This window comes from Salmo salar, chromosome ssa17 (genome assembly GCF_905237065.1).
Source record: "Salmo salar chromosome ssa17, Ssal_v3.1, whole genome shotgun sequence".
Lineage (NCBI taxonomy): Eukaryota > Metazoa > Chordata > Actinopteri > Salmoniformes > Salmonidae > Salmo > Salmo salar.
The window spans coordinates 42,816,951-42,832,365 of NC_059458.1; the positions used below are offsets into that span (position 1 = coordinate 42,816,951).

Sequence of the window (15,415 nt, forward strand, 5' to 3'; positions counted from 1 at the left end):
TGTGTTCAATACCCGGGTCAATAAGAGAAGCGCCTCGAGCCATCATACCGCTAAAGAGTGGCCCGGGAAAACCAATGACGTATCTACCGGCCAGCCGCTAGACAGCCATATAGAATCTACAAAGAGAATGCCTTGCAATGACACTAGATTCTAATCCGTTGGGGTCTAGATTCTAATCCGTTGGGGTCTAGATTCTAATCCGTTGGGGTCTAGATTGTAATCCGTTGGGGTCTAGATTCTAATCCGTTGGGGTCTAGATTCTAATCCGTTGCGGTCTAGATTCTAATCCGTTGGGGTCTAGATTCTAATCCGTTGGGGTCTAGATTCTAATCCGTTGCGGTCTAGATTCTAATCCAATGGGGTCTAGATTCTAATCCGTTGGGGTCTAGATTCTAATCTGTTGGGGTCTAGATTTTAATCCGTTGGGGTCTAGATTCTAATCCGTTGGGGTCTAGATTCTAATCCAATGATTTCCAGTAATAGCCTAAAGTATTGCAACCACGAAATAGACTGTCAAAAAGAAAAGCAATCGGAATACAATCGGTACCGTTTTAACCTTATCTTCAATGTTACGTTTATTCAATTCTAATTGGAATATGTTTGATGTGACATGGGACAAAGGGAAGGTTGGAAGGAAGGAGAGACTGTTGTAGCGTGTGGAGTGTGTCAATCTGAATGACATTTCGTGGCCAAATGGAATCGAATCCCAGCTGATTCTGTTTGGAGTGTGTGTGTGTGTGTGTGTGTGTGTGTGTGTGTGTGTGTGTGTGTGTGTGTGTGTGTGTGTGTGTGTGTGTGTGTGTGTGTGTGTGTGCGCGCGTGCGTGCGTGCGTGTGTGCGTGTGTGCGTGTGTGTGTGTGTGTGTGTGTGTGTGTGTGTGTGTGTGTGTGTGTGTGTGTGTGAGAGAGAGACCTGGATTTTCTCTTTGTTTTCTCTAACAGATTGTGTGTAACCATCGCCTATATCTCCGTCTGAGATTCACACGTCTCGCTGGTCTCCGGTTTCATATTCATGGTTCCTCAGCTGGTGTCATCGAGGCTATACACTATATAGAACCTTCTGTCGTCCTATCCTTCCCCCCGGCTTCGGGCTCGCAGTAAATGGGGAGAGGTCAGAGCCTCCAGATCAAATATTTTTCTTCCTAAATGACGGATTTATTAGACAAATAAATTGTTCGTCTGACTGTGAACCCCGGGTGATTGAAATGTGCCGCTGTGTCAACAACGTCACCACATCCATAGGAGCCCTGGACGGCGGTGGATTACCCAGGGTAAATACAAGCGGGAAATGAATACAGATCTAGGGGGACGTATTCCTCAACCTCCCGCTTGACATCTCTGTCCGGAGGACATCGTTCACGGTCATTGTTATAACCAATATAGAGACGGCCATGGGGTGATTCACTTCATTCTGCTGCTGCATAGAAGAAATAACAGACAACACAAAGTAGAATAATAATAATAATAATAATAATAAACTAATCATAATACTAATCACATTCATTTTGGCCCATTGGTGGTAAATGTATTGCATGTATTTATGCCTTTATAGACATATAGGCAACTTTTCAAAGGGATTTTTATTCTGATCTTAAATAGCCTATTTAGAAAATACCTTTAATTCAAGAGGAAACATGCCGTTACTCATCTCATCAAACTACATGTGAAAAGTCGTGTTTAATAGTTGCCTACATTTCCAAATGTTCTGGAGTCTGGATGCTGTTTGTATATTTATTTTCATTTTTATTTATTTTTATTTATTTTTTTAGTAGCGAGAGGACTATAATTACCGTGATCTAATCCGTCTTAACTTGGGATCGTAACCGCAGCTATAACGTTCTGCGTTGTTCCCAGTCCCCATCGCTCACAGCTCCCTCTCAGCTATTGTACAAAGTCATGAGCTCGTAAATCTAAAGTGCCCCGCGCGGCGTTTCCATATATATATAAAGCGCTGCGGCACCGCGGAATCATTATTTCGGATTGTCACGTGGTGTCAGAGGGGGGCCTCCTCATCTCGTCTGTCAGGAATCCAATTTCACTTTATTTACATCCACGGGCTAGATTAATTACTCTCGCGATAGTATAGCCTAAAGGAGTTAATTTATGAGATCTATGGTAACTCGAGACACATTATAGGGGAGAGAGGGGGGAGCGAGGGGGGAGAGAGGGGGGGAGCGATATTAGGGTGATTTTGTGTTTGACGAGAGGGGAGGAAAAGGGGGAGAGTGAAAAACATGCATTCCACATAGACTTTTTGTTGTGATGTGCAGATTACTCAAATTATAGCGCAATAACTATTGAAATAAATCCATCATTTTTGTAGGCTATATCGAAAGTGATAATATGATAATAACTATTTTATCCTGAGTTAGTATAGCCCCTGAGACGGCTTTATCTTCTTCATATACTTCTCCAGCGGACGTAGGCTATTCTTTGTTTTTCCTTCCTTGTTTTTTGTCCTTTTCTGTCGAATATTTTGTCTTCACGCAAGGTCAAACCAGCAAACTAGGAAATAGAAGCATTTCTCTAAGGTTTCTCTCGGTGCAGTAGCGGTAGAGCGAGCCTATACCTCTCTTTTCTTCACGTGTAGCCTAATCACACGGTGACTGCCAACGACGGGGAGTTTGAGTTCTCTAAACCACTCAACACCTCGACAGACAGACTTTTAACGGTTACAAAAGCAATATTTGTGTGATTCCTACAATGAGTCCCCTCAAAAACAAATGGAGGGAAAAGCAAAAGGACGAAAAAAATGACGCTTTTAAATCCCTATTAGACGTGTATGATTTTTTTATTCGGCATTTGTGTAGCCATTACTGGTGCTATAATAGTTATTATCGGTTTAACTGAAATGGATATTGTTTAATCAGTTGTTGTTTTTTTAATATGAAACATCTTCTTGATGAATAGATATACACGTGGCCAACCTGGTTGGCATATGGTGCTGCGGGCAGCTGAGTCCGGTAGCAACCGGGGCCAGTACCTTCCGGCATCCCCTACGGCCATTAACATATTAGGAGCTTTAGTGCCGTCAGACACCGGGACTTCATCTCGAGCCCCTGCCTAGCCGGTAGGTCGGTCTGAGGAGAGCAGAGCAGAGCAGCAAAAAAAAAGACAGCCCCCACGAGCTGTTTGATATAGCCTTTCAATAATGTATTACTCTTCAATCTGCAAGGGAGCTGTTCACCAGGCTGAATTATTGCAGTTGAGGTGCAGGGTGCACGGCGCGGTGTTCTTCTGCCCGACTGGTGTGGTACGAGCTGTAGAGACAGGCTTCTATATGAACAAGAAATAACACAAGATAATAAGCTTTTTACTTTACAAGGATTCCAACAAAATTATAAAGAGAAAAAGGATAAATAAGAAATTTACAACTTCAGCCTTTTGACTGAATTCGTCCAAAAAAACGAATAGTAGAAAATTACAGGTTAAACTCACTAGTTCAAAATGACTAGCCAACTACAAGACAGAAACATAACCCATAATATTCTAAATACAATGTTTAAACGTTAAATAAATAAATCCAACTTATTTTATTTTAAATTATAAAAGTTGTACAACATCCTCTGTTTATTCAGTTTGTTTGAGTCATTATGAAAGTATGAATCGGACTTTCTGAATGGAACTGCGACCCAGTGCACTACCAGGTTATACACTCAACAGCTATTTAAACTTTCTTTCGATTTACTTACTGTTGTTTAAAACAACATTCAATTACATCGAAAACAACAACAACAACAATAATAGACGTTTTATATCAAGGAAATTAGTACGTCTAAATAACTTAGTAAGTCTAGTAAGTCTAAATTCGTTTCGGCATTGCACTCAATAGAAAGAGTCATTCTTTACTCACGTTACAGTGTTCCTCTCTCCTCTCTTAGCCAAAAGCCAAACAAAAGTAATAAACGGCTTTTTCTAGTCTACAACCGAGACTAGTGCTTTCATCTGACGGCTTCCCGAAACCCCACTAGCTGTCTGACGGATCCCAGAAACCCCACCAGCTGTCGGAAAAAATATTGCATTTTATATCAGCAAAGGACGATTAATATTGCATCACCTTGCATTTACAATTTCGTTTTTCTAAACGCAGTGGGAAAGTAAAAGCCTTCAAACTATATCCTCCAATATCTTGTGGTAGAAATATTCGAGGAGAAGACAGGGTCAAGTCTTTGGTCAATGTGAATAAACACAGCATCAGTTTAAATTGGCTTTTTTTTTCTTCTTTTTTTCATTCGCTTTTTTTTGTTGTTGATGTGAGTCAGATGGAGCCGCCGTACTACTAACGTTCTTTTGGATTTATTCTGACTCTGCTTGGAGACGCGTGGTGCGGGTCTCTGGCTTCATTAAATGTTTATTGTCACTTCTATCTTCACTGTGGTAGAAAATAAGGCATCTCGTTGATCTGTGAGGAGATCTCTGGTTCCAAAAAAAAATTGTTACTGTAAAAAAACGTAATGCTACATTTACAATGACTTATTAGGCCTTTAACACCGGGAACTTGATCCACCTCGTCTGAAGACAAATGGTGTTTTAGGTTTTTTTTGTATACGGTAACATATTATATAAATAGCATTGATTTGGTTAGGATAGGCTTACATAAGCGAATGAACATATGTTAAACACTACAGAACCATGTTATCAATTATTAGGTTAATAGATTGATCAATTTATTTACATATTAGCTAAATGTGGTTAAGAGACTGTGTATGCGTTAGGTCTACAGGCCCAGGTCTACGTTAAAGACCTCTGATGATAATTACTCACGTTTTTAATTAGAGTCTCGTTGTACTCCGCTTATTACATTTTCCAATTCTCAGTTTATTAATTATTTAAAGGAACCCAATTGTGTGTATTTCAATTAACTAGTATCTTGTGTGAAATATGAATTGTAATATTTTTATTACAGTATAATCATGTAGGCTATTATTATCATTATTATTATTATCATTGTTATTATTATCATTATTATTATTGTTATTATAATTGTTGTTATTATTATCATTATTATTATCATTGCTATTATCATTATTATTATCGTTATTATAATTGTTAGTATTATTATCATTATTATTATTATCATTGTTATTATTATCATTATTATTATCATTGCTATTATCATTATTATTATCTATATTATAATTGTTAGTATTATTATCATTATTATTATCATTATTATTATAATTATTATTATCATTGGACTATTGTTGTTATTATTATTATTATAATTACACTATTATTATTGTTATTATTATTATCATAATTATTAATATGCTATTACTGTGATTTGCACCAATGACATAGTTCCTTCTTAAAAATCTATCCACAAAATAATTTGTGATTTTAAAAGAATATTCCCTTGTGCGGATTCCATTTAATTGTAACAGACAAATCAACACCATATAGCCTGTATGATATAGAATGACGTGAGGAAAAAAATTGAGCTAGTGTGTAGTAAGTAGTACCGTGTAGTAGGTCTGATGCTTAACTGAGCTCCGGACTCAGACACAGACAACAACAAGGAGTTATATCAAATATTAATACACACACATGAAGAAAATAGAGAAATAAGACTCATACACTGCACTGCACTACACTGCACTATATGCACATACAACCAACAATACCACAAACAAAAACAACAACAATATAAAAAAAAAAAACATAACAAAAAAATTAACAAAAAACCAAACAACAACAAAACAAAACTGCACGCACCATAACACACCAACACACCACACTATACCACACACACATACACACATACACACCGTACTATACTATACTCACACTACACTATACTACACTACACTACACTGATACATACATACTGCACTGCACTATACACACTACACTACACTACACTGCACAAGAGGGAATCAAAAAGGATAACAATAAAACCCCGGAAGAGGTTATAAACACCCTTCTAGAAGATGGTTAAAAACCCTCTAGAAGACTCATAAACACCCTTCTGGAAGAGGTCATAAAATGGAAGAATAAACACCGAAGAAAAAAGAAGAGGCAAAAACCCAGAAGAGTATAAAACCCTCTGAAGACGGGTTCATAAAACCTCTGGAAGACGGTTCATAAACACCCTTCTGGAAGACGTTCAGTAAACACCCTTCTGGAAGACGGTCATAAACACCCTTCTGGAAGACGGTTCATAAAACCCTCTGGAAGATTTGTTATAAACACCCCTCTGGAAGAGTATAAACACCGAAGAGTAAAAACCTGAAGAGTAGCTAGTTAAACCATGGGGGACATATAGATTGTGGTGATGGTTGGCACAGTGACAGATGGAGAATGTTGTATTAGAGGACATGGTACTGATGGTCACTAAAGATTATGATGGGAGGAGGAGAGAAGGAGGGGAGAGGAGGAGGGAGGGGAGGGGAGGAGGAGAGGAGGGAGGGAGGAGGGGAGAGGAGGGGAGAAGAGGGGAGGAGGAGGGGAGGAGGAGGGGAGGAGGAGGGGAGAAAGAGGGGAAAGGAGGGGAGAAGGAGAGGAGGAGGAGGGGAGAAAGAGGGGAGGGGGGAGAAGGAGGGGAGAAGGAGAGGAGGAGGGGAGAAGGAGGAAGGGAGAAAGAGGGGAGAAGGAGGGGAGAAGGAGAGGAGGAGAGAGGGGGGTAGTTTATCATTGGGCTAATCATCACAGTTCAATTCTCCGGTATATTCGCAACTGACCGGTAAAAGGGATTGAGTTGGAAGGTAAGATAGAAAGATAGGGCCATCGTCCGTCGTTACGTTTGAAACGAAGGACACCAATAGGTTGAATTGTGTGCCCCATAACTTGGAACAGCAGTGTGACAGAAGGTGTAACTTTCCGCTGAACACCAGTGGACGAGAACGGGTAACTTCTGTTGAAAACAGGTGATAGAACGAAGAAAAGGACTCAGAAGGGTAACGTGAACAGCAGTGTGATCAGAACGGTGTAACTTTTCTGTTGAACAGCCAGTGGATCAGAAAATTTCCGGGAAACAGAGTGAAGTGTAAGTTGAACAGCCAGTGTGACTCAGAACGCGTGTAACTTGTTGAACAGCCAGTGTGACCAGAACGGTGTAACTTTTTGATATAGTTTCACTCTGTAACTTAAAATGAGCTGGTTGGACAAGTAGTGTAACGCCGGAACATGTCACATCCGGTTCAAATTAGGGGATGCGCAGACGGATGACGGAAAGCAACAATCATTAGAAAATCATTTGTGTTTGTTGAAAGTTCAAAATGGATAGAGAGATTTTAGTGATAGGTTATAGAAGGAGAAGAAAAAAAAAAAAAACACCAAAACCTATAACTACTACACTCACATACCTACCGCATAACCCAAACAACATAAAGATAAAAAACACAAAATATAACACGAAAAAAAAAACACCAACAAACACAAACAAAAAACACGCCACGCGCCACTACCACCACGCTAACACCGCTGACCACCACCACCGCCACCGCATCACCACCGCCACCGCCGGCACACCACCACACTACACAACCACCCGCCGACTACACGAAACATAACACAAAAAAGAACACTACTACTACAAACACGCTACTAAATTACAATACTATTCGAGTTACTTGCTACTGTATGCTACACTAATACTATAAAAAAAAAAAGACACCAAACTAGAAAATAAAATAAATAGTAACAAAATATAATAATAATATAATAATATAATAATAATAGAAAACAATAACAACAATAATAATAATAAAAACATATGAACGATCATAATAAAGATGTTAGACTAATACAATATATAAATACACTCAAAACAAGTGTTTCTTTGTTCATTTATTTAGAAGATAGTTGCATGGGACACACTTCCCCTGTTGGATTTGGCTTTACAAGAGGAGTAGAATACAATGAAAAGAAGTAGACAATAGAAGAACAGAGGAAGGAAGGAAGGAAGGAAGGAGAAAGAAGGAAGGAAGGAAGAAGGAAGGAAGGAAGGAAGAGAAGGAAGGAAGAAGGAAGGAAGGAAGGAAGGAAGGAAGAAGGAAGGAAGGAAGGAATTCGACAAACATAAGGAGGAAGTGGGAATGATGCACGAATGTGGCGGTAGTAAAATATGCACAATAAAATCTTTACTACACACAAAGTATTTTGGAAAATTAAACGACGACAAAAACAACGTTGGTCTAAATGTGGGGAAAACAGGCATTAACAGTGATTTGCACATCTCCAATACTAGTTTATGGTAGATATAAATGTAGTGTTTTATCAACGTGGCAAGAATGTTTGACTGTAAAACAAAGTACACAAAAAGAAAAGGTGATATATATTGTGAATCACCCAGAATGTAATAGTAAGTTGACGCCTGAATATGCCACTTATTTTTTTTTAATTTAGTTTCATCAGAAAAGAAGCCAATAGCAAAATATTTATGGAAAAAGGACAGAGTTGGAGTGAGAAAGTGATGTTTGTAAATATATATATATATATATATATATGTGTGTGTGTATATGTTTGGAATATATATATATATATATATATATAATATATAAAAATATATATATATATAAATATATATAAAAGGTGTGTGGGATATATATATAACACACACACATACACATATATATAACACACAACACAAAAACACACACACACACACATATATATATAATATACACATACATACATACATTACACAAAACCATTTTGGACATAATAATAACCAATATAAACAAAACAAATCACTGCCTAAAAATAGAGCAAATGTAAAATAAATGTGATAATTGAATAGCCTTGACTGTCACATTCAGAAGCTTAAAGGAAGATATATGTCAGGCTTCTGCAATATTGGGTGTCTGTTTAATTAAGTTTGCTAATTATAAAACAGAGTTCACAGCAGCCCCAAAAAATATTATCACAAATAAATACAGAAATCAGTAAATAAATAATTGTATATAAGCTTATTATAAATTAACCAAACCAAAGAGTTCAACAATGAGGTAATTCTGAAATGGCTATATAATATTCAAATCAAATAATAAAGCAAATTACTTCTTTTTTTCACAATGTTTTTTTAAAAAAGGAAAGGATATTTCCCTAGAACCATGTTGGATTTTAGATATTTGCATATAATTCACCAATAACGTGAAAATAAACAGACAGAGATAAGAAGCAGAAAATGTGCGTAGGAAATAGTTTTTTTTTGACCCAAGTTTTAAAACCGTTGGACGACAAAAGAAGATTGGTCCCAAATTCAGTCTTAACATTTGAAGTTGTTGTAGCCGGTGGAAGCGGAGAACTTTTAACCTCAATTTTTGTTTGGCCGAAAACCATAGAACCACTTCTTTTCAGGTCAACTTTCAGCGATAGCGTAAGATTTCTCGGAGATCGGGCGAGTGCCTACGATAGTAAGCTCGTCAAAGACCCTCTTTTTGGTGCCGATATCGAGTTTCGTTTCCTTTCCCTCCGCCATAAAGTCGGTCGGTGAGTTAACCTGTCCTCAGCCAACGCCTGAAGGAGGGGTTTAAGCGCAGTGTTATGGGACACAGAGTTAAGATTGAACCGACAAATGGTGTTTCAGATAAACCGGATTTGCAGGTTAACCAGCGCATTGCCAACGTCCGCCTGGGTCACCCCGGAGCTTGATCCGTTCCGCTTGAAAACCCGCGAATGCCTTACGCCGGGATGTGTCGAGCCATTGATAGAGGAAAGCCGCTGTATAGACGGCCCGCCTCATGGTGAAAAGAGGGGTGAGAGGGAACTTCAGGCCTGGTGCGAGAGGTGACTCAAGCCAGTGCATGTGGGAGGGAGATGAGTAGATGGTGAGATTTAGCCTGCATCAACCTCCTCCACCACCACCGGAGGTCGCTGGGACAGAGAGCTAAGATGGCGAGTTGATGGGGTCATGAGGTCGGGGGTCAGCATGTTGGGTGATGGGGGTGGTGGTGATGGTGGTGGTGGGCTACACGGGGCACCGGGGTGTTGGAAGAGCATGGGACGTTAGTGAGGTGGTAGGGGGTTTGAAAGGGTGGTCCTGCCCTGGGACACTGGTCACGGAGCAAAGAGAGAAGCTGGAATAAACGCAGCTGAAATGAGAGGAAAAGGAGAGAGGGAGGGCGTGAGAGAGCGAGAAGGAGAGGAGAGGAGAGAACAGAAAAACAAAGCAAAGTGAGGGGGAGAAAAAGAGAGAAAGAGAGAAAGAACAAACATGATGAAGAAGTGGATAGGTAGCTGTGGGACTCCCTGACAAAACATAAAAACACGAAGATATTTAGAACACTGTCTACCGAGTCAATAAAACAAAAGTGGTAGTTTTGTGTTAGTATGGTTTTTCAAAAAGATTACAGGCGTGTGGATTGTGGAAAATACATGAAGAAGAAGCAACATTAAGGCGCATAGTTGGGTTTGGCAGAATGTGCCCTCGGAGCAGATTGAGCAGTTAGATAAATAAATAACAACAAAAGGATAAAAGAGATAAAAGGAAGATATTTAAAAATAAATTAAAAATAATAAAAGAGAAGTTTTGGGCTCATTTACCTGTGGAGCTTGCAGACAGGCTCTCTATTGCTCGAGCTAGAATGCAGAGTGGAGAGAGGAAACAATAGACGTTCCTTAAAAGACTAAGGCTAAAATTGAGCAATGAAAGATGTAGCTTAGCATGACAGTATAATGATGCAAAACAGATGCCTGAGCACGTAAAAAGATGACCAGACGAGCACTCGATCGAGAGGGATGAGAGAAGGAAGATGCGAGAATGGTGATGAAAATACAGCTGAGATAACAAGGAAAACTGACAGCAGTAGTGTTAATGAGGAGGAGAGGTAGAGGGCGGTGGGGTGTTTGATCCAGGGCTCAGACGGACACGCATCGAACACCTGTAGCTCGAGCTTGATGTTTGTTAATTTGAAAGTCGATATTTGGTTATATGTTTCCATAGGAATTCAGATCATTTTTATTTTTTTGTCGTTGCAAATATTATGTATCTTTTTTGTCAGATAATCTGATTTAATTTCTTACAGACATCATTTTAAAAAAAATATTTAACAAAAGTTATTCAAGTATATACTGACCGACGTAGTATCCCCCATTAAGACAATGATTCTGATCTTAAAAATATTTCTTAAAAGGAAAAACAATTGAAGGAAATGAATAAAAGGAATACGAAATAAAGGTGAGAGAGAAAATGATATATCAGCGTAGTCGAGTTATGATGAAAAATAATGAAGAAGAAAAAAGAACTAAGATTTCAATTAAAGGAGACCAATGACAGTACTTAGTTTATTGAAATATTGAATTGATATGAGCAGAAGGCGTAATAATTTAGAGTAAGGTGATTAACAATACAACACGGAGGCATTCATATCTCCGTCGCTCTCGGGGGGCGCAACCCCAAATGGGAGGGAGAGAGTGAGAGAGAGACAGAGACATAGAGAGAGAGAGAGAGAGAGAGAGAGAGACACACAGACACAGAGCAGACAGACAGAGAGAGAGACAGACAGACAGATAGAGAAAGACAGAGAGAGACAGAGAGAGAGACAAGAGAGAGAGAGAATCGTACCCTCTGACTTCTCCGGACGAAATAGCTAAAGATTTTCAATAGCAAATTCTGGTAAAGAATAAAGAATAAGAATTAACCAAAATGAATAATTAAATTATAGGAATAACATCCATAGCCAAATATTGAATCCAAAATCAAATATGTAAGCATAAGCCTACGTTAATAGAGGAAATCAATATTAAATTTTTTTGACAGCTCTGAACTTGAAGTTATTTTAAAATGTTTTGTGTAAACAGCACACAGCGTGGGCTAAAACGAAAACAGAATGACCACACGAGAAAGGTATGTAAAAATTAAGGAAACAGCACGTTCTATTAACCAGAGAAGATCCCCCCCCCCCTTCCATATCTATTAACACCCAGATAAAAATAAACAAATTGATTTAATATCAATGTAATCTTTGGACACATTTTACCAATTAATTAAATTAATCCACAGATGAATTAACATTATTTATTCAAAACGACTTGCAGAAACAGGTTGAGCTCAATAAAATTTTGCCGTGATTAGAGGTAAAGGCAATGAGAAATTCACATGAAAACCGAAGATTTATAATAAATAAGGGGTCGTGCCGCTGGGAAGAAGAGAGAGGGGACCTTGAGGAGTATAGGTGTGTATTGTTAGGTATAATTAAGTGATAGAGACAGGATGGGAAAAAGAAGGATGGAATAAGAACAGACAAGATGATTAGGGGGGAGAAATGACAGGATGGGCCTCCAGGGATTAGACAGGGATGGGCTTCAGGGGATACAGACAGACAGATGGGGATACAGATGGGATGAGTTTAGGATAAGAGATCATGACGAGGGGAAAAAAGAAAAAAAGAAAAAGAGAACAGAGCGACCGAGTATAATTGAGTTGAGCGTTGTGTGGGCATTTATTTAATGAAGCCGCTAGTTGAGGACTTGGGAGTACTGTTTTAAACTAGACACCCTAATGTACTTGTCCTCTCGTTCGCTAGTGCAACCGCTAGCCCCCTTTCATTCTGGTTAGAGCCAGTTTAGCGCCGTTTGTGAAGGGAGTAGTAACATGAAGAGATATGAAAGAATGATATCAGAACATGAATAGACTGACGATTTTCAGAAGAAAGTTATGTTGTGTGGCCATTTTAAACCAGATAATCGATCCCACAAATGCTGATGCTCAGATAAACCCTGTCTAAAAAGAAGGCCATTTTTATTGGTTATTTTAAATAGAACAACAATTTCATGTCATGCTAACATAATTGCAACAAGAGTTTTTAAGATCAATTAGCCTTTAAAATTATAAAGGAATAGTTAACGCAACTATTTGGAACACAGGAGAGATGCGAAAGCCCTGTACCCTATGTAGATAATCCATTAAAATCTGCAGCCCCTGAAAATAATAGTCGCTTACAACATTAACAATGTTACAATATTTCGATCAATTTTGATGTTATTTTAAATGACCAAAAAAAAAGGTGGATTTTTTATAAAAACAAGGACATTTCAAAGAGACCCCAAACTTTTGAACGGTAGTAGGTATATAGTCAGATAACATGAATAGTTCCAATCAGTGGTGTAGATTATGAAGTATTAAAACAGTGAATATTTTTTTAATTAGAACATAAATTAAGTTTTGTTTGTTGTATAAATTGGTCACAAATTCATTGAAAATTTACGGAAAATAACAGTTTTATTTTAGGAATAATTTGATCATATAAAATAGTATTGATATAATGGTTGAAAGAAGTAGTTAATTAGCAAACAGTTTGAAAGAAGAGTTAGCATTAGCAACAGTTTTAAAATGAGATTAGGAAACAGTGAATGAAGCAGAGATTAGAAACAGTTTGAATGAAGCAGTTTGCATTATGTAACAGTTTGAATGAACAGTTGGCATTGAAGCTTGAACAGTTTGAAATGTTATTGTAGCAACAGTTGAAGAAGCAGAAGTATTAGAAATATTTGAATGAAGCTGTAGTATTAGCAACACAAGACTGCAATATAGTGACAATGGACCCATTCTCATTATTAACAACTATGTGAAGCCCAAGGAGAGTAGTAGGCACTAAGGGGAATAATATGTGACACTTGGGACTAAGATACAGTAAAGAAGGGAGCCTGGTCCAGACTCTACCAGGGCATGGACACCACACAGTTATATGGGAGTAGAAACAGAGACAGTAGCTATAGTGACTGGGGGCCAGAAATACATAAAACTTAGAATGGAGAGATGTAAAGAAGATCCTGTTCGCTGACAAGGAGTACCAGAGCCTCTTCCTGCTATGCTTCCTCCAGGTCTATTCTGCTGAGAGCAGCAGAAGAGACGCTATGGTGTATGGGGAGAAGGGCAAGAGGCCGGCCCCGTTCAAGGGCAAGCATGGTAAGGGCGCAGTTATCAGTCTGAGAGGGGTTGAGAGGTGTTGAACCTAAAGCCCGTTAGCAGGCCGAGAGTTCAGGAGACGCGGTGCGCGTGTCGCTGCCCCTCCCAGAGGAGGATCCAGATCCGCCTTCCGTCAGGCCGTGGACGGTGGTGCTAGAGTAGAAGCTGCCCTGAGACTCTGACACAGCGATTGGAATGGAAGATGTGTCTCCCTATCCCCAAGCACGTTGTCGAAACCTCAGCCCGGGTCTGAGGGCACTCAGGTCCTGCTTAGAGTAGGATCCAGGAAGAGTCAGACAGCCCTAGGTACAGGTGCATCATCTGAGGTCAAGGTGAAGTGGAGGCTGCAGAAGTAGGAGAAAAGGACAGGTGACCTGCCGACTGCAGCCTCCGCCCCAAATATAGTAGACTGGGAGACACGATCGTAGGCTGGCTAGGTTTGGGACACACACTGACGCCTCCGGCCAGATTGTGGGACTGGTGACTATGACACAGTTTTGGCCCGACCCAGAAGACGTAGCTGGAGATGCTGCCCCCCCTCATGGATTGGGAGAGCACAGAGTAACAGAGGTGACATTTGTAACTGTGCTTGTTTAGCTAGGCTGCAGCCCAGAACAACGGGGGGGAAAGTGACGGCTACGTATTGGAAGACACACGCTGGGACAACTGAGAGGTGAGACTAGATTGAGCTGCTACAGTGGAGGGCACTGTTGGACATTGCTGGGTGTTACACTGCCCCAACTGAGTCTCCTTAGAGGTAGGTTACAGTCTTATAACCAAGCTTTTGTTTACAACATGGACTTCAGACTGAGGGAGTTGAAGGAGAGGAGGGAGTGGACAGTGGAAGAGGTCGAGGGAAGAGAAGGTGTAATAATAAGAGTATAAAAAGAAACCCCGGGTCTGAACGCGAGGAGGAGGGGGAGCATGGCTGCTAGGAGGTCAGGGGAGGAAACTTTGGATCCCAGACTGGTGCAGATTTCTTATATAACAGACCAAATCCATGGACTGAATCCTCTGATAGTGGACCCTGATGGCTTCACCCTCCGAGGAGGTGCTCGAAGGCGGTGTGGCTTGGGGGTGCTTCCGAGTCTGGGATCGCCCCCGTCCTCCTCCACTCCCAGTTTTTCTAGTAACTGGTCGCCACGCTCCAGAGCTTTTTTCAGGTACATCTCTTGCCAGCACTGATGAATCTTAGGTTAACGCACAAATTATAAAACCTGAGGGGGTGGTTAGAGCAGAAAGATGGGGAGTAGAATTAATTTGGAGAATATAATGATATATTAGAGAAATAATACATATAAATAAGATATGTGCATTTTGAAAGATGCCAACTTCACTGGAGAGTAATTTAAATGACGAGGGGAAACAGAATTGTTATGAAGCACACCAAGGGGTTAACAGGAAGGATAGTGGATAACTGTCAATGTGATTAAGATGGATTTAGCAATTCAACCACTGATAAACAGTAGACAGAGTTGTGAGATATGTATCCGTAGACAGAACATACAAAATGGATTTCGGATAAATATGATATATTTTTAACTTTGACCAAAACCAAATTCTTTTG

At 39.6% G+C, this 15,415-nt stretch overlaps 1 protein-coding gene across 1 annotated transcript in view; it reads right to left on the bottom strand.

Annotated features, from left to right (window-relative positions):
• Positions 1 to 15,017, bottom strand: part of LOC123728075 (extensin-like) — a 69,140-nt gene extending 54,123 nt beyond the window's left edge. Inside the window, exon 1 of the mRNA XM_045698625.1 lies at positions 14,889 to 15,017. Coding sequence (XP_045554581.1) covers positions 14,889 to 15,017 — 129 coding nt within the window. The remainder of the gene's footprint in view (positions 1 to 14,888) is intronic.
• Positions 15,018 to 15,415: the final 398 nt, after the last annotated feature.